We start from the raw sequence: 26,283 nt of genomic DNA on the forward strand, positions 1-26,283 counted from the left end.
TGATTTTAAAAACATAATTTTATTATTTTTTTGAAAAAATATTACATGCTTGAATCCAGTGATCATATTAAAATATGATTAACATATAAAATTTCTCCATTGGGCCCACAAAATTGCTCAAATTAGAATCATTTATGGATGGTTTAAGTAATAGGAAAATCAAATACTCCTACTAATTTTTGACAATCAATATTTTTACCAATTTAATTTATGAACACCCAAAGATATTTCGAAATAGCCCCCATACGCTTTCATCTGCAAACTCCATTTGACACATCACAGCATCATTACATCACTCGTTGCCAGAATTCAAGACTTTGTCATTTTGCTTTACATCCTTTTGTTCATATTCACCAACAAAGCCGTAAAAACTTGAGATTGATTCTTTCTCCAGAACTTTCTGGGGCTTTCTTTTTAAGGATGATCGTCTAATTTTTTTTACTGAAATTTTTTATCTTGATTTTGTTGGGGTTGCAAAATTCTTGCTTCTTGCTCAATGGCTGCTGCTCCCTGTCGAAACCCTTTTGGGATTAGTGCTAATCTTGATGGGAATTCAAGATTTTTGTCTCGGAAACTTGAATTCTCAGCTGTTAATTTCCCTCCGAATGTCGAATTTTCAAGACTCGGTTTTTACCCAAGTTTGATGTGTAAGGTGAAATTCCTTGCTTCTGTTGTTGTGTTTTGAGATATGAATTGCGTTTTGAGATATGAATTGTTTTTTGTTCATGGATGGATCATAGCTATGCTGTTTCAATTGATACTTTTGTTTACTTTTATTGATGTTAAACAGCTCTTTTATGTGTGTGTGTTTTAATTTTGGGTTTTTTCATGTACCTGAATTATCATTCACCTGTACTTTGATGTGTGTGTGTGTGTAAGTTTTGGGTTTTCATGTATCTGAATTGTCATACACCTCTACTTTTGCATTATGTGTGTGTGTGTGATAATTTTGGGTTTTTATGTATATGGACTATGGAGTATCATTCACCTCTAATTTTGTGTGTGTTGGTTTTCTTTGATTGAGATGATTAAGTAAGAGTAATGAGCTCCAGATTTTGTTTTTTGTTAGTTTTAAATTTCCATTTGATGCATGTTTGGGTACTTGGCTTCGAAATGATTTCTATATATAGATGAATTTCGATAGATTTTGAAGGTAGGAATGCAGCCAATGCTAATGGATCAAATTTGAGGATAATCAATTAATCACGTTCCCTTGTTAAGCATTGTAGATTTGTAGTTCCCTACTTGAATAGTTGGTATTAGGGTTGAGAACTCGTAGCGTTCTCTCATTAGGGAGGATGACGTTGAATGATGCAAAACAAGTTTGTTTTAGTAGTTATGAATAACAAGATTGTTGGAAGATTGCTTGTAACAATATGCTGTAGTATTTCCCTATATTGTGCAGCAATTATGTGCAAGTGTTTTTCAGATCTATACGAGTTGTTAGGTTTTGTCGGTAGAGTAGTTAGTATTAGGGTTGAGAACTCGCGGCGTTCTCATATTAGGGAGGATGACGTTGTATGATGCAGAACGAGTTTGTTTTTAGTTGTTATGAATAACAAGATCATTCGAAGATTGCTTATTGTTATATGTTGTGTTTCCTTAAGTTGTGCAGCATTTATGATGCAAGTGTTTTCATTTATGTACGATTTTCTAGGTTTTGATGTTAACGTGGAGCTAATAAAGTTATTCTCCAGGAATTAAAACAGACTCTATGTTTTTTCGTTTGAGCTTCCACGTGGCTGTGTTTGCTATCAGACTCTACAAAGTTAATGAAATTGTCTTATTTTAGATACGACATATGGCATTTATTGGCACGGGAGTACCCTCGCTGTTTTGGTTACATAGTTTCTTTTTTTGAAATTCTCGTCACTGAATATGACATTTATTGATGTAGGAGCATGGAGGTCTTGTGCATTGCTCATCGAACGCAGATGGTCCAACGAACGAGGAGGTCCTCACACCGGTTCTTGATATGATCGACAATCCCATGAATTTGAAAAATTTGTCTTTGAAGGTTTGCCCATCTTTTTTTAAGATATATTTTCATGTATAAACTCTTGAATTTTGAATCTTGAATCTTGAATCTTGAATCGACATGCCTCTGAAATTGTGTGCAGGAGCTGAAGCAGCTGGCAGATGATATTCGAACGGAACTATCCATCATGTCAAAAACTAACAAATCTTTTCGACCTAGCTTGTCCGCCGTAGAGCTAACAGTTGCTATTCATCATGTTTTTAACGCCCCGGTGGACAAGATAGCCTGGGATATCGAAGACCAAGTAAAGATCCAATTTTTACCTATGTATTTGTGTATAAACATCAATTCATCACTTATTTATTGCGTAATTAGTGTGTACAGCGTCACTTCATTCACTCTCCTCTGCTATTGGCTTCAACAGACATATCCTCACCAGCTTCTCACCGGGAGAAGGACTCGCTTAAATAAATTGGGGCAGGCTAACAATCTTTCCAGCTATGCGTGTTGTAATGAGTATGACCCGTTTGGAACCGGGCATGGATGTAGCAGCATATCTTCCGGACTTGGTAACCCAGTCGAAGTTGCATTTATTTCGTTTGCTTTTTTAGATATCTAATAACGCCTTTCTTTACTAGGTGTTGTTATATCATAGATTGGGCGTTTAAACTCGAACTTCGTGTTTTTTTATCCAGGAATGGCTGTTGCACGAGATATTAAGGGGAAAAAGGATCGCATAGTTTCAGTAATCAGCAATGAAACGACCATGGCCGGACAGGTGTATGAGGCCATGAGCAATGCTGGTTATTTAGATTCGAATTTGGTAGTGATATTAAATGACCGCCATCACGCCTCAAACCCTAAGCTCGATCAAGCCCCGAAGGCTTCGATCAATGCTGTGTCTAGTACTCTGAGCAAGCTGCAATCTAGCCAATTCTTCCGCAAATTTAGAGAAGTCGCCAAGGTATCCATGATCCTCCATTAACGACAAAAACAGTATTAACATGAGGAGATCTCTGCATCTTAACACTTGCTCCGTTATTTCAGGTTCTTACCAAGAGAATCGGCCGTGGGATGCACGAGTGGGCTGCCAAGATCGACGAGTACGCACGAGGGATGGTGGGGCCTACGGGGTCAACTCTGTTCGAGGAGCTTGGGTTATATTATATTGGCCCCGTTGACGGACACAACATTGAAGACCTACTTTGTGTTCTGCACGAAGTGGCTTCGTTGGATTCGATGGGACCGGTTCTTGTTCATGTCGTGACAAAGGAAGAGTATGCCGTCGATGATAACCAGACGGGTAAAGTATCGGAAGACGTTATTGAAGGTTCGCTCCATTTCCGGTAGTTCCTGTTAGTAGTTTGGTTCTCTATGATTGCTTTTGCTCGAATAGCGAGTCTCGTTCTCTGTTTCTGTAATGCTCCTGTCAATGGTCATATTACCTTTCAATCTTTAATTCCTTTCCTCTTCTTGTGATGCTGCCAATCAGGTCCGTGTACCATTGAATCGGGGCCCATCAGGTCTCGACCCCGAACCTATAGCGACCACTTTGTGAAGGCTTTGATCAGAGAGTCTGAGATAGACGACGATATTGTGGTGGTCCATGCAGGAATGGGGATGGAGACGCCATTTCGAGCATTAAAAGAGAAATTGGGTGACAGATTTTTCGACGTTGGTATGGCCGAGCAGCACGCAGTTACTTTCTCTGCCGGACTTTCTTGTGGTGGATTGAAGCCTTTCTGTGTGATCCCCGCGTCGTTCCTGCAGAGAGCGTACGATCAGGTTTTCTAACTTCCCTGCCTGAGCTTTGATCTTGAATTCGGATTTCGAATACATTTATTTTGATTCCGCTTTTGATTTGATCAGGTAGTTCACGATGTAGACAGGCAGAAGATCCCGGTGCGTTTCGTCCTCACGAGTGCGGGACTAGTCGGATCCGATGGTGCCGCGCACTCAGGAGCCTTTGATATCACATTCATGTCATGTTTGCCTAACATGATTGTGATGGCACCGTCCGACGAGATCGAGCTTGCTCGTATGGTGTGCACGGCTGCCGACATCGAGGACCGGCCGGTTTGCTTACGCTACCCTCGGGGTGCCATTGCTAGTCTGGACCCTTACTTGTATCTTCGAGAGCCAATCGAGGTAGTATCACCGTTTCGACTGCCTCGTGTATTTTGATCCGTTATTTAATTCGTACAATCTTGCTTTATACGGAAGTTTCTAATACATTCGATCGTATACGATTAGGTTGGTAGAGGAAGGCTACTCTTAGAGGGTAAAGATATCGCTCTACTCGGCTTTGGTTCGATGGTACACAATTGTCTCCGGGCGCATGCTGTGCTCGCGCAAATGGGTATAGACATCACTGTTGCCGATGCGAGGTTTTGCAAGCCGCTCGACATGAAGCTCGTGAGGATGTTGTGCAAGAACCACAAGTTCCTCATCACGGTCGAGGAAGGTTCGATTGGAGGTTTTGGAGCCCACGTTGCTCAGTTCATTTCTCTCGACGGCCTTCTAGATGCCGGAATCAAGGTAAATGTTTCCATACTCTACGCCACTAATGGAATAAACGTGCTTATGATCGTTTTATATGTCGAGAGTCGACTATGATGAGATTTCTTGGCCGTATGAGAATTCAGTAACACGGAATTGGGGCTGTGGAATTGGAATTGAAGGATTCAATTCCAAATCCGATGTTCGGTACCGCAAATTATATGGTCCTTCAATTCCAAATCCGATGTTCGGTACCGCAAATTATATGGATTTGGAATTTAATTACAAATCCAATTCCTCTCAATTCCACGATTTCAATTCTACATCAAAAGTATATAAAATTGGAATTCCAAATAAATATAAAATTGAACACTTTCACACACTACATGAACACACAACACACAACACACTGTCGCTCGCGCGCGCACACGCACGCACTCTCTCTCTCTCTCTCTCTCTCTCTCTCTCTCATACACACGCACTCAGGCACACACTGTCGCGCGCGCGCACACACACACACACACGCACTCTCATACACACGCACAGAGTCACACACTGGCACACACTCGCACGCAGTCACACACACACACACACACACACACACACACAAACACACGCAGTCAACCATCTTCCAATTCAATTCAATTCCATTACGAAAATGTCGAAAGGTCGTGTACCGAACGGACCCTGAGAGTTTTCTAAAAAATGTCCCGATCTTCGATAAAATCACAACTTAATATCTGACCTTCAAACATCTTCCATTACGAAAATACCGAAAGGTCGTGTATTAAATTGTATTTTATTTGAACTTTGTGACATTCTTGAAAAATGCCCCTATTATTTATGAAAATGTTGAAAGTTCGTGCATCAACCAATATTTTATCAAATGTTGTGGCATTATTGGAAAAACGCTCGGTCCATGTAGTGTCTAACCCACATGCTTCTTTTCCGTGTTTTCTTTCCTTTGTATTTGTTGCAGTGGCGCCCGATCACGCTGCCCGACAACTATATTGAGGCGGCACAGCCTAACGAGCAGCTTGCAGCCGCGGGGCTGACCGGGAACCACATTGCTGCGACTGCGTTGAATCTGCTCGGCCGCACCCGCGACGCTCTTCTGTTGATGTGCTAGTGTATGTACCGTCGACAAGTAAATAAAAAAAATGGATTTAGGGTTAGCATGGACAAAGAAACATGTATAGAGTCTTTGTGCAGAGGTCAGAAAAAACGTCGACGAATCTTTGAAATTTGTCGATTTTATCTTGATCTTTAACAATTGTATCAATTTTATCACAATCTTTTGTGAATTATCAATTCAATGATAAAATTTTCAACTTGTATCAATTTAGTTATCAGACCTCAAATAACTTTGTTATATTTCTACAAAGTTTTTAAAAAGGACTGAGCAAGAAAAAAACACTATATTTGCCCCAAATCCCCAAAATTAATGCCATGAATAGAAAGTGAAGATAGCATTTATCATTTTCCTATTTTTATTTTCAGAATAGTGTTATCTTTTTTTTAAAGGTGATTGTCGGAATAGTGTTATCTTAACTTTCTATCCAATGCATTGATTTTGATCATTTAAATGTTTTCTTCAGCGAAAAAATCCCAAATTTATTTTCACAATTAAATGATAAATATCAAGTCTACTCACAAATTCAGTTTTTCTAATGATATGTTTTACTGAAAAATTATTTTCAATACTGAAAAATATTCTTAGCTACAAACTTAAATGACTTATTTTTCTGTCCAAAAATATCTCTTACCATTTTTCCTCAAAAATAAATAAATTAAAACAGTAACCTATATTTGGAAAGGCTGTTAATACGTACATGCTTTAATTTTTTTTAAAAAAAAAACTCTTTAAATTTTTATTAAAAATAAAAAATTACGATTTAGGTAAAAAATTTAACTGGAAATCAAAAGTAGGTATTTGACCGAGCATTTTATTCAGTAACACTATCGCCGCTTTCTACGATTCAAGTAAATTTTTTTTAAGAAAAATAGAAACATCAATTCTTGCGTTGAATCAATGCATGCAATCTTCACTTTCTCTTTCTCTTTCTCTGTAATCTGAATCTTTCTCTCTCTAAATACAAACCTTCATGCATCAGCATCACTGCATTTCTCATGCATCAGAAAGAGGAGGTGTGTTATTTTCGAGTGACATTTGGCTCGAAACTATGTTGATGCATGAAGGTCCAAAATCTTTTCCACGCGAGGTCCAACATAGGAAAAGATTTAGAGAGAGAAAGATTCAGATTACAGAGAAAGTCCTAAAAAATGTATGCTGATGCATGAAGGTCCAAATCTTAATTCTTGCTCGAACAATCTCCTATGCACACGAGGAGTGTTGCAGTCCTCAAAAAGCAGGTGGGAACGCATTTTGTTGAATTTGAACCCATTTGTTTAATTACTAAAAACGCATTCTCGAATCTGCAGGAGATGCAGAAGAAAATGATGAAGCGCGCAAAGGAAGGGATGAGGCAAAACGCGAGCCAGTTGGATATATACGGAAGAATGCATGCTGTGTTCGTTGATTTTGTAGTGTTTGGATTATAATTAGTCTTAGTCAGTCATATATTTGTCATGTTTCTGCAGCACGCTGCACATAAAGATTTGGCAAATTTGGAAGAAGCTGTGATGGAAACACGACACGATGGTCAAGATCGTGATGAAAAATTTGATCCCGACAAGTGTCTTCATCTCCACTTGCCAATCCGAGTGAACGAGCAGAGGGTGAGCAACTTGCTGCAGCCCGTGCTTGTTGGGATCGCCCTGTGCGCCATGCCCGTGATCAAGATGATACCAGCCTCTGTCTTGTGGGGGTACTTCGCCTACATGGCCATCGAGAGCCTTTCCCGGTAACCAGTTCTGGGAGAGGCTGCTGCTGCTGTTCGTCCCTCCACGTCGTCCTTTCAAGTAACAATCCCCTGATGGAAACGACGTTTTTAGACAGTGACACTGAAGATGAAGGATTCTCCCCTGATGTAAGCGATGCGGAGATTTGAGACAACATGATAACTCACAGGGGGAGGGGGGAGATCAGGCACCGCGAGGTCAGTGAAGAAAGGAAATAGGGTGTGAGTTGGTTATGATTCTTGTGATGCATTGTGTTGTTGTTGTTGTTGTTGCTGCAGGTTGGAGGATCGTCGAGGCAACGAGATGTCTCTTTTTTGTCGTGGATCTTCTTCTTCTTCCTCCTTCTTCTTCTTAGATGCCAACATCATTTTTCTTGAAATAAAAATGATTTTACTGAGATACAAGGTGTGTTTTTGTAGGTTATTTTTCAACGTCATAGTTCGACCTAGAAATTGTAAGTTAGGTTAATTTTACAATTTTTATAAAATATTTTAGGACATTTTTTGCATTTAATTATTTTTTTGGTTAATTCGCAACATTCATGAATTTCGGGATATTTTTTTGCATTTTCTAAACTTCGGGCTTTTTAAAAAGAAGAAACATCTTTTTTAGTACATCGACTATCCTAAATGAGCAAATTTGGTCCGTAACATTTCATAATATCTTTTGAGGTCCATCAACTATAAGTTAATATCAATTCAAATATTTTTTTATTATTTCCAATATTTTCATGACCAAAGTATCCTTAGGCTATGAAGGGCAATTCAATCTATTTACCCTCTCATTTTCATTAAAGTATGTAATTTATTTTTCTTTCTTTATTCATCCACTTTCTTCTTTCTCAAAATTTAAGTTAATCATAATATATAATATATACTACATTGAAATAAAAATTTAATAAAGTTGAAAAATATGATTCACGAACAGTCAAGGGAATAGATATGAGAACTATGAATGGTTTTCATGATGTTGTTGTAAATGACCTAATGATAATATTAAGACGCTACATTGTGATATTAAACAATTAATAGCAACTATTAATTTTTTATTTAATTAAACAATCATAGATTTAAATTAATCATATATTCGACTAAGGAATGCTATTGTCTTTTTTATTAAATTGATTATTGATAATTTCAACTAATTTTTTAGACTACAATTACTACATAAGAGTAGATAAAATAAAACTTAGGACTTTTGAATTATTTAAGATTTTGTGTATGTTAATGAATTTTAATTTATTTTTAATTGTCAATTTTGTATGGCTCTTAAAAATAACATATTCTTCTATGTATAGCCTTAAGATTGAAAAATTAATATTCCATCTAATAAATTGAACTACTTTTATATACAAATATTGTATAGTACAATGATTTAAAATATTACAAATAAGTAAAACTAAATGTAAATAATTTATAGTAATAGAATATTAATATCATTAAGATATTTTTATTTTGAAATTTAAATTAGTGGGAACATCTTTTTTGATACATCAATTATCCCAAATTATATACTTTAATGAAAATGAGAGGATAGATAGATTGAATTGCCCTCATGGCCTTAAGGGTACTTTGGTCATGGAAATATTGAAAATAGCCAAAATGTACTTGAATTGATATTAACTTATAGTTGATGGACCTCAAAAGATATTATGAAACGTTACAGACTAAATTTGCTCATTTAAGATAGTTGATGTACTAAAAAAGATGTTCCATCTTTTAAAAAAGAGTGAACTACAAATAAATAATCATATTTTGGAGTAGCTTTTTTATGTCGAAATTGTCTTTTTTGTCGTCTTGTTTCTTTCTTTATCTCTTCTTTTTTATTTATTTTGATCCAAAGGTCGGAATAAACTAAGAGCATGCACATCAGTGCTCTTAGCTAAGAGCAGGCGCCATGTCGGTGGGTACCCTGCTCGCTGCTATGCTCTTGCCGACGGCACGACCCTGCTCTTAGCCAAGAGCACCACCGTGCCAACGGCAAGAGCACGAGCAGCCGACATGGCATGCTCTGATTGGTCGTTGGTTTATCATTTTTTTTATTTTTGAAATTCAAAAAAAATCTGAAAAATTCAGATTTAATAAAAAAAAATATTTTTCCACTTCCCAATAAAATATATCCATTTTTTCCACACTTTTAATTTACTTTTTCATTATTTTTATCCCAAAATTCACACTTTCATCTATAAATACTTCATTTCAAGACAAAAAATCTCACTACACCAAACAACTCTCTCAACCTCAATTTTTAAGATTTTAATTATCTAATTTTTCATTTTTAGGATTTGAAGTATGTAATTTTCAATTTTTATGATTTTAATTATGTAATTTTTATTTTTTTTTTGTAATTTGTAATAATGGTTCGGGTATTTTTAATGCATTTTAATATTGTGAAAATATTTTTATTTAAATTGAATAATAGAAATGTGGGATCCATGAGCATGCTCTTGCGGAAGAGCATGGATGTGCGTGTTGTGCTCTTGCAAAAGAGTATGGAGTAAAAAAATGAATAAAAGTAGATCCGGGCCCACATCCATGCTTTTTGGCAAGAGCATGGATGCAGGTGCTCTAATTAACTCATCTGTTTGTTGCATTTTAAAAAAAGAAGAGATTAAACCTATAGTCACATTACAAAAATGTTGCTACAAACATAATACTACATTTCTTAAGACGACTCCTCACTAGCCAAAAACAGATGATCACCATCTCTTATTACAGCCAAGTCTTCAATCAAGGCTCCATCTTCTGTAAGAATTCTTGTAGGAAGGAACCCAAACTTCTGATAGCCCCATTCCATGAGCTCACTGAGAGATCCCGGCAAAATCACGACGACACCTTCAGCGTCGTCTCCGCTCCCTGCACGCCTCACAAACACTCTGATTTGTTTGGAAGGCGAGGAGAGAAGCGGAGGAGTCGTGAGGATCATTCCTCCTGCATGATACCGAGACATCATCAGTGACTTGTATTCTCTTCGTCCCATTCAAATGAAGCATTTCTTTTCCAGTACGGGATTTTATGCAGTGTTGTTTAGGAACATCCCGAACAGGAAACATGCCATTTTTAATGGGACGGAGGGCGTAGTGATTAATCTCACAAACTTACCATGACTAGGTGTACCGCCACTCGTTATGATCCCTGCCAGCGACTTCTGGAAGTCGCTGACACTGTATCTTGGGAGCGACGAGGAGGTTACTGTCTGAGGCGAGGAGCTCCTGTCTTCGTCGTCCATGACCCGAGCCAGCGAGGATTCACTTGCATGCTTCTTAAAGTAGGGTGCCTCCTCTCTGTTAAGAGGAGGAAGAGACGTGGTCTTCTTAAGGTGTTGGAAGGTATCAAACAAGGCCACAATCTCCTGGCGGCCTTTGTCATGAGCCAAGGTGCGCGGCGTCCATCCGTGGGAGTCGGGGATATCTATGTCCGCGCCTTGCTCAATCAGGAACTTGACGGTGTCAAGCTTGTTCTGGTCTATCGCGGTGTGCAGGGCCGTGGTGCCACTGCCGCTGAGGGACATCACATCCCCATTGAACTTGGTGATCTCTTTTAGTAGCTCTATGTCGCCTATCTTGGCAGCGTAGCAAGCGAACTCGCCTACATCGCCCGAGTCGAGTTTCGCCCCATTGTCAACGAGCACATTGATCACACCCTCATGCTTCCCCAAGATTGCATCCATCAGAGGTACTTTCCCTTCAGAATCTGCAGAAACACATCAGTTTGGTTTTCAAGTGTTATTTTTAGCAAAATATAGAGCAGAAACTTACCTCTTTTGTTAGGATCTGCTCCATTATCCAAAAGAAGAACCACACACTCTTTGCCTCCATTTGAGGCTGCAAGATGCTGCATACACCAGCAATGAATGAGTTCTATCTTTACAACACATGATGCTATAAAATGCGCGTCTTACCAAAGCGTTGTGTCCTTCTCTGTCAAGCTCATTCGGGTCCAAGCCTCGTTTGAGCAAACGTTGCAGCAATAGGTCGTCCTGCCTTGCTGCTGCAAAACATAAGGTGAGAGGCATGTCCACTTTACCTTGAGCTAGCATGTGCTCCATGTCGGCCAAGATCTCTTGCATCACCGGATCATTCTGCTGTTTCAGATGCTACACGCGATGATATACAACCCATACGGATCAGCAAGAATTGCATCATCTGATCTGATCAGATGAAGATGAACCAAAAAATGACCAAACCTCAACAAGATTGTTCATGATTATAGTCCCGTCTTCAAGGTTGGCTTGAAGCATATTGATGAGTGAAGAACGGCTCAAGCGGAGAAGCTGGCTCAGCCGTTTCGTTTGTACAGTGCAGACATGAGGCCGGTAGCAGAGAACGCCTACTTCGCCATAAATTTCCCCTTTTTGCTCTTCAATCACCTTGTGTTGTGACATAAATCAACATCAAACCTTATCATAATAAAGGGTGGAATTTCATCAGAAATAGACTGACTTACCACTTTACCTCCATTTCTGTCTTTGATAAGCTCCTGTAACCAAAGGAACAGCATCAGAACACACACACACGCGCACGCACGCGCACGCACGCACACAGGGGCGAGAGAGAGAGAGTGTGTGTGTGTACCACTGCACCAGTAACCATAATGTACATATCAGTAGGTGCCTCATTCTGCAATATTATATCTTCTCGGGGAGGAAAATACTCGCCCTTCATCTCAGAGACCTTTGCAAGATTGAATCATCACCTTAGATCAAGAACATGAAAATCTAGCTAAAAATGAAATGAGGCAATCAATCAGAAACATTACCAGCTGAAAGAGAAGATCTTTTGACACCCCTTGAAACAGATACACCTTTTCAACAAGGTGGTAAAACAGAAAATGCAAAATGCTCGAGCGTATTGCCTTTGGGAGAGCCTCAAGAGTTTCTTGCTGCTGCAGCCCTTCTGAATCAGTTCTATACGTCAAGCTCAGGTGCGCTAGCATCTGTTCCTGCAAGCGTTCGGGCAGTCGGTTCCTCCTTGCGAAGCTTGAGGCCGTCTCAATCGACTCTCTCTAGAAACACACAAATCCATATTCACTTTGAAGCACACAAGCTAACAAATCCATAACACAAAAGCAAAATTTCAAATGTAATACTCACAAACTTCCCAGTTTTAAACGTTGCTTGAACAATCAAGTTGGTCATGTTTCCTATGATGTATGAGTTCATCCCAATGTTGAGAAACACATAGAAAATGGCGAAGATCATCTCCTCTTTGTTCACAGGATGATAATCACCGTAGCCAGTGGTGGTGGCAGTGATGCTCGACCAGTACACTGCTATCACATACCGATGAAACAAAGAATACTGCGCGAAATCTGCATTCACGGCTCCAATCCACGTCTTTGTTGGATCAGGGTGTCTATCAGCAAGAAGATAGAAGAAGCAACCAGCAGCATGAATCTCAAAGAGAACTACCTACAATGGAAAGCATGGCTAGCTCTAAAATGTGAAATCCAAATCCTCATATCACCACAAATACATAAACCATAATATCCCCGAAACACTCACGCATGTAAGCTTTGCAATCCGAACAACGTAGTAGTTACGGTTCCTGTCTTTCTCCCATCTGCGTCAGATCACACACCAATGCATCAGTAAACCAAATAATTCAAAAAAAGCTCAGTGAAGCTTATTTCTTCACCTCTGAAACATGGCACTGGCTCTTCTGAGACGCCAGAGGCGAAGTATACTAACATAGCTATATGCATTAGGCATGATTTTCTGAGCAAGCTGCGAGGGCATTGTGGAGATCACGTCAAAGATGAGCCATGTTTTGGCATATCTCAATGCAATCATCTTATGATCATCGACTAGGAGGTACGTTGACTTGTCAAGGTAGGCCACGAAGAATGTTAAAACGATGTCAATGGCGAAGAATCCATTGACAACGTTGTCTGCGATGCCCAAAGACCCATTGTGCTCTATAGTGAAACTGAATTCGAAAGGGGACACCCATGCTGTGTAGAAAACTAGTAAGATCAGAAATCTCTCCCAATATCTGCAACCATCATTCACAAATTTTCAAGTCATCAGAAAAGAAGTTGACAAAGCACATTAAAATATGGACAAACCATAAGCAAGGAAACAAATCAAGCTAAGAGAATTTCAACTCATCAACAAAGAAATTGACAAAGCACAATCAAATCTGGCCAAATCACGAGTAAGGAAACAAATCTAGCTAAGAGCATCCACAATGGCGGCGAGTCCACCGGCTAGCCGATCCCTGGCGCTCGCCGGTCCGCTCGCCGAACCATTGCAGCCGGCGAGCGCCAAATCAGCGAGAAAAACGGCGAGCGCACGCCGATTCCCGAGCGCTGGCCGATGCGCTGGCCGATCGGCTGGCCGCCATTGCAGGCTCCCGATCGGCGAGCGATCGGCAAGCGGATTTTTTTTTATTTTTCGAAACACTATATATACGCGATTTGCACGTCATTTTCATTTGCACCACTTGTTTTAACGAGTATTCTCTCTATCTTCATTTCTGTTGGAAATCGAGATCGGAGCAAAAACGAAATGGAACAACAAGAACACGAGGATATACGTGGTTCGGCGTAAGCCTACGTCCACAGGAGAATAACGATTCGATTTACTTCAATCACGATCAAGAACTACAATCATACAACAAGATCACACACTCAAGAACAAGCTACTATCTCTTCGCATATGAACTCATATCACACCGAAGACTATACAAGCTAATTCCTCACAAAGATAGTGTGTATCTCTCACTCTAGCTATTGATTGTTGTTATGATCTCTCAGCTGATTTCTCTCTCTCGTTTCTTCTCAAATGAACTCTTTGGATTGCAGCAATATTTATAGGGATTGTATCATGCAGTTGAAACTGCCATGAATGTGTAACAGCTTTAATAGCCGTTGCATAGCAGAGTTTTGAACTCAAACTTCTTGACCATGTGTCGCACACTCCACGCTCGGTTCCGATGCACCCTCACTCGTTGTTATCATCACAAAACTCCTAACAATTTCTGTACAAGAGCAACAACGTGAAATGGAGCACAGCAACGAGCCTACTCCAGGGACGAGCGGGTCTCAAACTCCCACGGTACCCGTGGGAGGTGGATGGGGTTCGATGGCCGGGTACTACAACATGTACCCTTGGCAGCAGATGATGCCCGGGATGGCATCCGGGGGTGGTATGCCGGGATGGCAGGGGATGCCGGGTGGGCCGGCGATGCCGGGCGGGCAGGGGGTACCGGGGATGCAACCCGGGATGCATATGATGCCGGGGTGGGCACTCGGGATGCAGATGATGCCGGGGTACCCGGGGATGCAGGGGACGCCGGGGGGGGGGGGGGGGACAACGTCTATCGCCCCAGTTTTGATTTTATTACTGCTTCGCACACATCGACCCCAGCGGAGACGCAGTTCACTGGGTTTAACACATTCTCCTTAGAGGAGTTGGGGATAGATCTCGGGGATGCAGACACTCCCGTTCAAAAGGGGGGAGTAGGGCGGGGTCGGGGCGCGCCAAAGAAGAAGAAGGGGAAGAGGGTGGTTGGCGAGTCATCGCAGCCGACTGGTGACGACAGCCAGGCACGGAGGAAGTGGACGGACGTGGAGAACGTCGCGCTGTCCAAGGCGTGGGTGAGTGTTTGCGATGATCCCCTCGCCTCGAACAATAAGAGGATCGTCAACTTGTGGGCTAAAATAGCAGCAGCCTACAAAGCATTTTGCCCGGAGGGGAGGCCACGCAGCGGGGAGGAGTGCCGGAAGGGGTGGGACCGAATCCGGGCTGGGGTCTCCCGATTTTCTGGCTTGTACACCAACGCCCTCCGAATGCAGACCAGTGGCCAAACTGACGAGGACAGCAGGAGGATAGCGGAGAAAGCCTTTCCCCAGCCCGGGCTTTACAAGGAGTTCACCTACTGGAACTGCTATGAGGTGTTGATGGATTCCGAGAAGTTTCGGGCAGGTGTAGATGCTGGCTGGCCGAAGAAGCAGCGTCTGAACTATACCGGTGCTTACAGTGGCGGCAGCATCGGCGGTTCCCACGACCCCCCGAGGAGGTACAGGACACCCCGTCCCCTCCCGCGTTTGCTCGCCGCACTCGCCCGGTTGGTCAAAGGCGGGCGCAACGGGCTCACCAGACCTCCCAGGAGGTCGGCATCCCCCTGTTGGCGGGTCGACATTCGAGCTCCTCTTTTTCGCGCGTCAACAGGCGCGAAGTCAGATGGTCAAGATCTTAGCTGAATGGAGGGCGGCAACTGACCCCGAGGAGAAGAGTTTTCTTCACGCAATGCTCGTGAGTATGCAAGCCGATTTGAATCCCGCCGCGGCACAGGTGGGGGGCTAAGACGCGGGCTCAGATGCCGCAGATTTGGGGGTCCCGGATAGCGGCGACAACGGCGGCGGCGACAACGGCTAGGAGTGAGGCCGAGATGGGGGCTCGTGTGTGGAGGACGAGTTTTTTTTTAGATTTCTATAATTTTTTTTAATTAATGTACCTTTTTTAATTAATGTACTTTTTTAAATTTTAATATTATTATTGAGTTTTCTCGTATCTTAGTCGTAAATTTAATTGCGTATTTTGTGTGATTGTTAATTATTTGTTTTTTATAATTTTATTTATTATGGCTAGGCTATTGCTTGTCCAGTTCCTTGTCCTGATGATGTGGAAGGAGTAGTTTTAGTGCTGATGATGTGGCCGGAGGAGTTTGTGGCTAGACTATGGCTGGGCTATGGCTGAGCTATTCTTATTGTGGATGCTCACAGGAGAACTAATCTCAACAACACCACTTCAAGTCATTGAGCCTCTCAATGAGAGCACCGATATTACAAACCAAACACGAAAACTCATCCCAGAAGAATTGTCTATCAAAGACAGTCCAAAGAAATTGACAAAGCATTATCCAAATCATGATCAAGGAAACAGAGCTAAGACATCGACAATGCACTATCAAATATCGCCAAATCATGAGCAATGAAAACAGAAAAAAAAAAGTCACTTCCCGAACAGTATAACTCATCTTTCACAAAAAAACACACCAATTGAGAGCATTAAATCAACATAAGCAATCCGAATTAGGGAATTAGGTCAAACCACGAGCTAGCAAAAACAAAACCGAGATGAAATTAAGCGAACCTATAGCGCCGATCGAGCGAGGAGATGACGAAGGAGCGGAGCGTGGGATTCCATGGGGCATTGACGCCGAGGGCGGGGAGGATGTCGCTGGTGACGCTGTGGTAGCTCCGATCATCGGCGGAAGCTCTCTCGATTTCGCTCTCTATCTCTGCGATTTTGCTCATCGAGCCCATCCCCGCTTCCCAGCTGTTTTTGCGATGCTTTTGCCGCCCCATCTCGCGTCCCCCCTCTCTCTCTCTCTCAGATTATTCTTTTGCGAATTCTGCACCTAATTTCGCTATGAAAAGAAACGGTGCATGCAGGAAAGCAGAAAGAAGCTACGTACCATTCATTTCTGTTTCCATTTTTGGGTATTTATAGTTTTCCTAGGGATGTCAATCGGGCCGGCCCGTCGGGTTTCAGGCCAACCCTACTCGGGTTGCGGGTCAACCGGGTGCGGGCTAATCGGGTTGTGATTTCTTTCAGGTTATAAAAGGTAGCCCTTAACCCTAAAAGCTCAGGTTTCGGACTAGGCCAGCGGGTTAATCGGATTGCTGCCGATAATATTAACATTCGATCAATCCAATAAATAATGATTAAAATTACTAATATTCATACAATGTAAAACATTTAATTATGATATATTTGATATATATGCTTAAACGCAATCATAAACATGATCAAATATTAATATTTAAGACATTTCGTGGAATTTTAATGCATGTTTTAGAAATTTAAATATTTTTTTAGTGAATTTGAAGTTTTTAATTTATTTATCAATTATTATATTAATAAAAATTCAATATATAATTTATATATTTAATTATAAAATTGAAAGTTATTTTTTAGTTAAAATTAATTAATGAAGTGTCGAATTAGGAGTAAAAAAATAGAGTAATAAAATTTTATCGGGTTTTCGGGCCAGCCCATCGGGTTTTCAGGTTTGGTCCTGACGGGTTGCGGGTTAATCGGGTTTTGATTTTATCGGGCTAAAATTTTCCAGCCCTGACTCTATAAATTTGGCGGACTATTCGAGTCAGTCCACGGGTTACAGGCTACATTGATATCCCTAGTTTTCCATTTTGAAACAGAGATAGAAGAGAAACTTTTTTTTGTCAAGATTAGTAAACGAATTAGGGTTTTGTTTATAGGTGAATGAATTTAATTTTTGATTGCGTGATTTGAACCCGAGACCTTTGACCTCAAACCTTATCACTTTATTACTCCCATCGTCCCAGTTTAGGAGTGCAATTTAGTTAGAGCACGAGTTTTAAGAAATTATTGGAGTGTGTAATAATTGAAGTGAGGTGGTGGTTGTTGGAGTGTGTGATAATTAAAGTGAGGTAGTGGAAAGTGAGACCCTTTTGACTTTTTGTATGTTTAAGATTTTGTTTTGTTTTATTTTTATGAAAGTAATAACATTTGAGTGTAAATTTCATCAACAACGAGGTTAAATTTTATGTCCAAATATGGTAAATTCTAAATGAGACTTTTAAACTGGGACGGATGGAAATGACAAAACATGACTCTTAAATGGAATGAAATGACAGTTTCTTTACATTTTCTTTGTAATTAAATTTCATTTTTTTTTCATTCTATCGTATTAAGCAAACGAATAAAATAGAAATATGAATTACATTTTATTCCATTATATACCTAAAATGGTCTTTATATTTTGTTTTTTGAAATGATTAAACACTATTTTGAAATTTTCTAAAGTAAGTAGTGAGTACTAGTATTTTTTAATTACAATTCGCACACATTATCGAGCCCACACACTGGACTCCAGCCACGATTCAAACCACTCAGCACTAGCAGGCTCGGTCATAGGCCCACGCAGCATCAGACTCATTGCAATCGCCTTCCTCTCTCTGCCCAAGCGCAACATTAGACGGTCCATGCATCTTCTGGATTACTCTTGATTCGCATATCTTATTAAATCGGAATAATTAAACTGATGTAGTCGAATCGAGTTATTATAAGCTTATATTTTAGTTTAAACACTTGTATCTCTCACGTATCTTGGTTTTTAGGAAACTATTTAAATACTTGTATCTCTCGTCTTTTACGAATATAAGAAAAATTGATTGATAAGCTTTCCACACTTATATCATCTCTGTCTCTCCTTTCTTTCTCCGACCCTAAACTCAACACGGAAACACTTCTAGTCAACTGCTCATCGACGCACTCTCCAATACCACCCCAAAGCGTATGAGTATATAGCACACCTCATATCATCTGAAGTCCCAATTATTTGTTAGAACTAAAATAACTTATAAAATGAATTACGCTTTGTTGTCAAAATATTTTATCGTACAATATATGGATTAGTACATGCTTGATCAATAAATATAGGTTTATCTGAAAAATAATAAATTCGTCAATATCCATTGAAATATATTTTATCGTACAATATATGGATTAGTACATGCTTGATCAATAAATATAGGTTTATCTGAAAAATAATACATTCGTCAATATCCATTGAAATAAGTAGTGATTAATTAGCTGAAATTATTTTTATTAAGAATGACTATTTTTTTTTTGGTTAAACTGTGGAATATATTTATACGCATTCACTTCTCTTCAGTTCGAGTTTGTCCGGTTGTGTACAATTTCATACAGTAGCATGCCTTCCACATCACCTCGCTGAAAAGTCGCCAAATTCCGTTCACAAATTATCAAAAGCTCAAAACTCAGGACGCACAAAGCAAAAACATAACAAAGAGAGAGAGGCAAAAATGGCGTCGACCTTGTCCAAATGGCTTGTAGATCCGAAGCGCAACCCCCTAGCTGCACTGCACATGAAAACCATAAAAACTCGCCTGAGCAGATACGGTACCAATTCATTGTTTATGCACATGTGATGCGTGTTTTTTTGTTGATGAGATTCTGATGTGGAAATTAGGGCTACGGTATGACGATTTGCACGATCCAATGTACGACCTGGATATAAAGGAGGCGCTGAATCGGCTCCCGAAGCAGGTCGTGGACGCGAGAAATCAACGCCTCAAGCGCGCTATGGATCTCTCCATGAAGCACGAGTATCTCCTCGAAGATCTTCAGGTGAATATTTTTTATTGGATTGAGCTTTTTCATATCTGTTTTCATGATTTCGTGATAATATAGGGGCCTGAATATTGTGTCGGTATGTATATCTATGTGTATCTGTGTGCATTATTTGAGCTGAATATATGAATTATGGTTGTCAATCTCTTGTATGTGCATTCCTGTTATTAGCAATTATTAGGTGTCTGGAAATATATGTACAATGCTACGGAAACAGAATTGTTTACTTTTCATTTTCGAAATTGTGATGTTTTAGCCATATAATCTTCAGCCTTCTTTGTTGATATTCATGTGCGCTTTCGCCTTTTCGATTGGGTATGTGGTTTGTGTTATCCTCTTTCCGGAATCCCGACCTACAATCAAATTCTGCCCCCATTAAGCATGATTCTCTGATATTACTTCATGAGTTTTTTATAGAACTATCACGTGGTAACATTGCTCTAGCAGTTGCTTGTCAATTTGCTTGATACTCATGGTATTTTGCATCAAAGAAAGGAAGTGTGACGAGCTTATGCTTGATTAACTTTTCTTTTTTCCATTCACAGGCTATGCAAACTCCATTTAGGCCCTATCTACAGGAGATGCTAGCTCTTGTAAGTGCCTCTTGTGACTTATATTCTCTCTACCGCATGAAATGCTCCTACTTATGCTAATTTTGGGTGGTTTTCTGATTTCTACAATACTGCTTTTCACTCTTCGTGTGGTTAATATTGCGGTTTTACTTCTATATATATAGACTATATTATGTTCTACCGTCTGTAAGGTTTCTGATTGCTATGAAAAATTGTTTCCCAAATCCATTGCACAGCTCAGCTATACTATCATTTTAGTTTTGCTTCAATCATGTTGTTCCTTGTTTATGCATTCTAGTTTTGGAATCTGTTGTTGTTCATCTTACTTCTCGTTTGTATCTTTCTGAACATGGCTGGACTTGCTAGAGATAATTTTGTGAATGGTCCTAAAAATTCTTATGTTATCCGACCGAAAATAGATGATATTAAGGCAGGAACTGCCTTGTCAAAGTTTCACAATTGATTTGGATTCCCTTTTATGTTTTCTTGGAAAATCTAATAGTTGAAGTTAAACGGAGAGAGATATCACAGTACATGAGTACAGTATAAATCATGGCCATTTGTGTCTCTGATTTTTTATATTCTTGTTTCCATTTACTTCTTATACTACTATCAGTTATATGGGTTTTCCTACAGGAAGTATTGATTAACCCTTCACTCTTGGTGACTCTACAGGTTCAGAGAGAGAGAGCTGAGCGCGAAGCACTTGGTGCCTTGCCTCTCTATCAACGCACACTCCCCTGAGTTCATATCTCACCTTCCCCGGGGCGGCCTGCGACTGAACAACACACTTACTTTGATTCAATAAGGACCAGTCGTCCCAGTCCTTTTCTGGGAATGACAGACCTATGATGATTTGAACAGATTCTGCTTTCAATTGATACCCAGTGAGCAATAATAAACTCCTTCATTTTGAAAGTTTTGGTTCACATTTGCAGTTTAATTTATGCAAACAAGAATTAGCATTTGTGTTTTTTCTGTCCAATTTCTGGGAATTCACATATTCAATCCTCTCTTTGTGTTGAATTTAGTATTTGTCATAAATTGATGAAATGAAAATGCATAAATGTTCCTAAGTTTGTCTGTCCCCTTTGTTTCATTTGCTTAGTGGAAAACATAGAGCTATATTAATAAAACTGACATTAAATATTCTCTGGCTATGTTTGGATGGTTCTTCTCATACATATATTCATGTTCTTGAGTATAGTCTCTATCATATCTATCCCCCTAGCAGCCGCCACGCCATTGGAAAATAACATTACCGACCCTTCTTCCTCGGTAGAACGGAACTTGCTTGTGGCCCTTTATGACGATGGGCTCGATCCATGAGAGTCTAAGCCGGTGGGACACAACGGCGTTGTGTTCGCCGCAGAAGTGAAGTCCAATGGATGGCTAGTGGGGCACAATGGCGTTACGATCCCCATTGGAGAACTGAAGTCCAATGGGCTTTGAATTGTTGAGTATCCATCCGGTGGAGGCAGTCCAGACACTGGCAGGAGATATGGATCGGGAAATCCGGCCAGAAACTCCGATGTCCCCATTTTCGTCTCATTCTCGTGTAGTGTTTCAGTCCCGGGAGGGCAGGTTTGTGGGATTAGTGCAGGGCTTGAAACCATGGTTTGTGGAGAATTCATTGTGGAGTAGCCTCCTTCAATTGCCATTACCTAAACAAGAACATGTCGGAGAACCTTAGACACACACACACACACAGAGAGAGACACAGACAGAGTTACCTTAATTTGATTTTGTAGTGTCTTTATGTATTTTATAGCATCGTCGAATGTGGACTGTTTGTCTCTCTTGAAAAATGAGATTAGTATCAGAACATGTCAACTAAATTAAGTAAATCGAATACACACACACACACAATTAAGTAATTCAAATCATATAAACACACACTGTGTGTGTGTGTGTGTGTGTGTGTGTCAATTCTACCTTACTGCAATAGGGAATGAGTTCTTGAAGAGTCTTCATCTTAAGCTTGAGTCTCTCCCTTCTCAACTGTTCATATGCACAACGTAAAAAGTAAAAACCAAATAATCAAGTTTCTCTAAATTCAATAGTATTTTAAATCAAATAACCACTATTTGCAAGGATATTCTTATTAGTAGTTTTTTAAAATATTGGAAATCAAACTGATACACATATTAGTAACATAAATACCCTTAACACATAATAGTATCATAAACACCCTTTAAAACATAATTGTATCATTTTAATTCTCATCAACCATTCTCTAACTAAATACAGTAATTTTTTTGTACTCATTTATGACATTCTAATACTATATGTTTGACTTCAAACAACACACGATCTCTAACCAAACTAAAAATCACACACTATTAAAGACAACTACAAGTCTACAACATATATTAAGATTAACACATCCAGTCAGAAATTAGATGAAATATACTACAAATATTAAAACCAACAAAATAACACTCACCCTTTCACTGTGGCTATGAGACTGAGTGGAACGAGTCTTCTTCTGTCTCTTAATTTTATCACTGATTTCAGAATCCCCCTTCACATCATCTTCCTCCAACTGAAATTCAACAATAAAATAAAATGGTCAAAAAATGAAACTACAACACTATATTATCAAATAAATTGTAGCACGCCTCTCCATGTGATGCTTCCTCTCTCTCATGGAAACTTCTAGAAATGGTATCTCCATTGCCTTCAAACTTGCAATGATTGGAATCTCCTCCCTTGTAAACTATTGGAGAAGTTGGTGTGTTTTGATGCCATGATTTTTGCTCTTCATTGCTCATTTCTTCGAAATAAAAGAAAATCACTCTCAAACTTAGTGTGTAGTGTGTGTGGGGGGAATTTTATTTGCTTCGAAATAGAGTCGACTGAAGGCGGTTTTGGATCCCTAGTAAATGTTATGTATAGTCTATAGTGTATGTGTGGAATTTGATTTATTGTAAATAAATATCATAAGCCTTATGGCCCATTTGGTGAAGTGATGCTAAGATGGCCAATTTTTTTTGTAAATAACTGTTAAAAGCAGATAATAAAATAAAAAAATTATTAGGAATTTTTTTATGAAAAAAAGTTAAATAGTTGAAAAAAAAAAAGGTGGACCATGGGCTCTGCTTCAGTAAACACGTAGCAAAATGTTCAACTATATAGTGTGTTAATTAAGTACATTACATCTTATTTTGTGCATGTTGTTAGAATCATTGAATTTAAAAAAGAGATTGAGTCAGTTCATCTCTATACTCTAAATAGATTGTTCGAGATGGCAGTGTGCGAATTTGTACGTCAAATTGCTTTTAAAATTTTATTTTTATTTTTGCAAATTGAATATATCAGGTATCAGCCCTAGCTAGTTTTCTTAAAGTTGCGTGAAAAATAATATACTACTCAGAATTGTGGCTTTTATCTCCCTGACAATTTGGCCCCTAGATTTGCACAAAGTTTTTGCCATGGAGCTACAAAATATTTATAGGGACAAATATATCTTGTTGTTTATCACTAATTTAGGAAAGTGGGCTACAAATACAATATATATTAATCATAGTAGTACTAGTTTGATGGAGTAATATATTTTAGAATTCTTTAAAAATAATTTTCTTTTTTAACTTAAACTAGGTTATACCTCATCGTAATCAATTATTTAAATAAGTGATTCATAGTTTAATTATTTTTTAATTGAACCGCTTCGCAATTCGGTGTTTTAATTGCAACAGTTATTTAAATTCTAGAATTCTAGACTTCGCTAGAATGTTACTACCAATTACCAAAAATCCAAAATTTGCAGTTGGAATTCTTTTTTACTTTCGACGATATTTATTATTTTGACCCCTGAGAATTCTAAATATTATGTTCCATTTTTTATCCCCGACTGTAGAGTAAGATTATTCTAAATTAGAGGTTTGTGACCATTTGTTTGTTTGTTTGTTTTTTTGTTTAGGGTATCCATCTCATGATAATTTGTGTTCTTCACGTAAATGACGTAAGATTAATAATTAAAAGTGTATCAGAATATTGAGCCTAGATTCTTGCTTTAGTTTATACTACTAGTTATTTCTGGGATTACAACTGATTGTTAAAAATTGATTAAACCAATTTAATTTGATGAAATTATATATACATATTATTTTTAAATTCATTGCTCATATATTCTTAAATGAATTCTTTTCATCCTATCTCACAAGTTTTCCTATTAAAACTATTTCTGAATATTATTTTCTCACAAGATTTTCTATAAATAGTTAAAAACATGAATATTATTAGTACATGATATTCAGTCGATGAACTATTTATTGTACAAAATTGCGGCTGTGGAAAAATTGGGAAAGGCTGGAGACGACACGTATCGCAATTTGCAGCCCAACAAATCATCAAGGCGGTGATTGCTGTAACAAGTGGGCTGTTGTAGCAAGTTCCAAGTGGAAAATTGGAACATTCGGCTTTTCCTCAAAATACATAAATATCCTACTATTATATATATTCACCCATAATATAGATATAATTGAATTTAAATTTTTTTGGTCCTTGCTAAAGAATGTCCGACCATCAAAATAGTCGATATGTAAGTAAAATTAAGTACTATGTATATAAGAAACACTTACTCTTCCTCTTTCTCGAATATAACTATTTATTATTCTTCGTGTCTCAAAAAAGTTGAATCATTTCTTTTTTATACTCGTTTTGAAAAAATTGCAATAAATAATTAGAGTGGATAAATAATAACGTAAAAGTGAGAATAATGTAGAGAAGCATCTAATCTACATAATTTTTGCTTTTACTTTACTATTTATCTACTCTAACTATTTATTACAATTTTACAAAACGAGTGAAAAAAAAGTGACTCGACTTTTTTGGGACAGAGAGAGTATTATTTTATGAAAACGAATGCATAAAATGAAACACCCTATTAACATGGAACAGAAAGAGCAATGCTTTCGGAGCACCAAAGTATTCGTTATTTTCATACTTAGGTTTGAAGGTGCTCGATATTTTTTGGTTGAAGTTGAAACTATGTGTCTGCGTATGGGTACTCGATAAAGCCTATTTTTATAAGGTCTTCTAAAATTCCAATTAATTGATATTAGTGTGATGTATATCCGTATATGTGATAGGTATTTGAATTTTATTTATATTAGAATAAGTGAATATCTCAATATAAATCTTAGAATAAGTGAAACTCATACGAAGGGGGCTCAACTATAGAAAAATTGATGATACTACTATAATTTGTTAATAAAGGTGAAAAATTGCCATATTGATATAAAATATCACAATACACTAGTAAATCTGAAAATGTACTTGTCACGCCCGCCCACCCCAGGGGTGTTACAAACGAGGCGATCGTGACCAAGTGACAAACATTAAGAATAGCATTTAAGGATAACAGTTCATAAGAAAGACTCAATTAGCTTAAAAGAAATATATATATCAGAGTGTATGATACACAGAGTGCAAACTCGACTTTAGCTCCAAACAAATGGGAAAAACTTGAATAAAATCAGAGTGTCTTTTCAACAATCAGCAACTCGAGATAAAATTATCTCAACAATACTTGGCGGAAGCATTCGAGAGTAGAATACTATTACGTATGAAGACATAATATATTCAGAAAGTTTTATTTACAATCTTCTTCACTTTCATGCTCAACACCCACCGCGCTCGTCACCGCTCAACCTGCACATAGAGAAAACATATGCATGGCTGAGTACTTGGTGTACTCAGTGGACACGTGCCGAAAATATATTTATAAAAACAGATTTTGTCAAGCCACTCTTTGAGTGAACTCGGAGTTTTAGGAAAAGTCCGAGAACACTAAACATTTTTCTTTTCCTTTTTCAAAAGCGATCTTTCGATCTATTTTCCTGGAACATATGTCGTATCTGACAAACCCGATTTCACTATCTCTTGTTCATTCATCATTCATCGTTCCTTTCATCATTCATCATTCATCATTCATCATTCCTTTCATCATTCATCATATCTTAACATTCAAGTGTCGGGGAAGTGGTTACCTCCCACGGTCTCCCATCAATCCATTCCATTCATCGTTGTAGTCAGATAGGCATAGTTCCAAAACAAAATATGGCTTGACATAATCTTTTCAACTTTATTTTCCTCAGAACGTTTTTGAAACATAAATCATTTTTTTGTTCCGTCAAGATCGAGCATCATCTCATATCACATCAACAAGTCGAGCAAATCACAAATCACTCGATAAATCAACATATATATCACATAACATCACTT

At 38.7% G+C, this 26,283-nt stretch overlaps 4 protein-coding genes across 8 annotated transcripts; 2 read left to right on the forward strand and 2 right to left on the reverse strand.

The window, feature by feature from the left end:
- The first annotated feature begins 232 nt into the window (after positions 1-232).
- LOC121742072 (probable 1-deoxy-D-xylulose-5-phosphate synthase, chloroplastic) lies at positions 233-5,818 on the forward strand. 5 transcript variants are annotated; one of them, XM_042135101.1, is made up of 11 exons: positions 515-652; positions 1,698-1,768; positions 1,898-2,017; positions 2,121-2,282; positions 2,403-2,547; positions 2,674-2,942; positions 3,026-3,308; positions 3,471-3,763; positions 3,848-4,126; positions 4,232-4,516; positions 5,457-5,818. In XM_042135101.1, the coding sequence occupies exons 2-11, from the start codon at positions 1,715-1,717 to the stop codon at positions 5,604-5,606; spliced, it is 2,040 nt and encodes a 679-aa protein (XP_041991035.1). In that variant the 5' UTR covers positions 515-652; positions 1,698-1,714; the 3' UTR covers positions 5,607-5,818. The 5 variants fall into 5 exon arrangements, with proteins under 5 accessions (XP_041991034.1, XP_041991035.1, XP_041991038.1 ...); XM_042135102.1 differs by having other exon boundaries at positions 527-652; positions 1,658-1,768; XM_042135103.1 differs by having other exon boundaries at positions 575-652; positions 1,698-1,814.
- A 4,094-nt stretch (positions 5,819-9,912) lies between these two features.
- LOC121811265 (potassium channel AKT1-like) lies at positions 9,913-16,730 on the reverse strand. The gene is made up of 12 exons (XM_042212091.1): positions 16,436-16,730; positions 12,975-13,331; positions 12,842-12,899; positions 12,431-12,748; positions 12,097-12,342; positions 11,913-12,011; positions 11,785-11,817; positions 11,525-11,707; positions 11,240-11,434; positions 11,097-11,172; positions 10,441-11,031; positions 9,913-10,269 (listed from the first exon to the last, which is right to left on the reverse strand). The coding sequence occupies exons 1-12, from the start codon at positions 16,648-16,650 to the stop codon at positions 10,004-10,006; spliced, it is 2,637 nt and encodes an 878-aa protein (XP_042068025.1). The 5' UTR covers positions 16,651-16,730; the 3' UTR covers positions 9,913-10,003.
- Positions 16,731-19,012: 2,282 nt separating this feature from the next.
- LOC121811114 (cytochrome b-c1 complex subunit 7-like) lies at positions 19,013-21,131 on the forward strand. Its single transcript, XM_042211910.1, has 4 exons — positions 19,013-19,252; positions 19,323-19,480; positions 20,029-20,076; positions 20,731-21,131. The coding sequence occupies exons 1-4, from the start codon at positions 19,156-19,158 to the stop codon at positions 20,797-20,799; spliced, it is 372 nt and encodes a 123-aa protein (XP_042067844.1). The 5' UTR covers positions 19,013-19,155; the 3' UTR covers positions 20,800-21,131.
- A 149-nt stretch (positions 21,132-21,280) lies between these two features.
- LOC121811113 (transcription factor PIF5-like) lies at positions 21,281-22,606 on the reverse strand. Its single transcript, XM_042211909.1, has 4 exons — positions 22,502-22,606; positions 21,991-22,056; positions 21,789-21,854; positions 21,281-21,719 (listed from the first exon to the last, which is right to left on the reverse strand). The coding sequence occupies exons 2-4, from the start codon at positions 22,027-22,029 to the stop codon at positions 21,360-21,362; spliced, it is 465 nt and encodes a 154-aa protein (XP_042067843.1). The 5' UTR covers positions 22,030-22,056; positions 22,502-22,606; the 3' UTR covers positions 21,281-21,359.
- Positions 22,607-26,283: the final 3,677 nt, after the last annotated feature.

The sequence above is a fragment of the Salvia splendens genome, chromosome 7 (genome assembly GCF_004379255.2).
Source record: "Salvia splendens isolate huo1 chromosome 7, SspV2, whole genome shotgun sequence".
In the NCBI taxonomy this organism is placed as follows: domain Eukaryota; kingdom Viridiplantae; phylum Streptophyta; class Magnoliopsida; order Lamiales; family Lamiaceae; genus Salvia; species Salvia splendens.

Coding starts and splice junctions, on each gene's coding strand:
- LOC121742072 (XM_042135100.1), top strand. CDS start 497: ATGGCTGCTGCTCCCTGTCGAAACCCTTTTGGGATTAGTGCTAATCTT. Junction 2,548..2,673: donor CAGCATATCTTCCGGACTTG/GTAACCCAGTCG, acceptor TTTTTTATCCAG/GAATGGCTGTTGCACGAGAT. Junction 4,517..5,456: donor TTCTAGATGCCGGAATCAAG/GTAAATGTTTCC, acceptor TATTTGTTGCAG/TGGCGCCCGATCACGCTGCC.
- LOC121811265 (XM_042212091.1), bottom strand. CDS start 16,650: ATGGGGCGGCAAAAGCATCGCAAAAACAGCTGGGAAGCGGGGATGGGC. Junction 11,173..11,239: donor GAGAAGGACACAACGCTTTG/GTAAGACGCGCA, acceptor TGGTGTATGCAG/CATCTTGCAGCCTCAAATGG. Junction 11,032..11,096: donor AGCAGATCCTAACAAAAGAG/GTAAGTTTCTGC, acceptor GTGTTTCTGCAG/ATTCTGAAGGGAAAGTACCT.
- LOC121811114 (XM_042211910.1), top strand. CDS start 19,156: ATGGCGTCGACCTTGTCCAAATGGCTTGTAGATCCGAAGCGCAACCCC. Junction 19,481..20,028: donor ATCTCCTCGAAGATCTTCAG/GTGAATATTTTT, acceptor TTCCATTCACAG/GCTATGCAAACTCCATTTAG. Junction 20,077..20,730: donor TACAGGAGATGCTAGCTCTT/GTAAGTGCCTCT, acceptor GTGACTCTACAG/GTTCAGAGAGAGAGAGCTGA.
- LOC121811113 (XM_042211909.1), bottom strand. CDS start 22,029: ATGAAGACTCTTCAAGAACTCATTCCCTATTGCAGTAAG. Junction 21,855..21,990: donor TCATTCCCTATTGCAGTAAG/GTAGAATTGACA, acceptor TCATTTTTCAAG/AGAGACAAACAGTCCACATT. Junction 21,720..21,788: donor CACTACAAAATCAAATTAAG/GTAACTCTGTCT, acceptor GTTCTTGTTTAG/GTAATGGCAATTGAAGGAGG.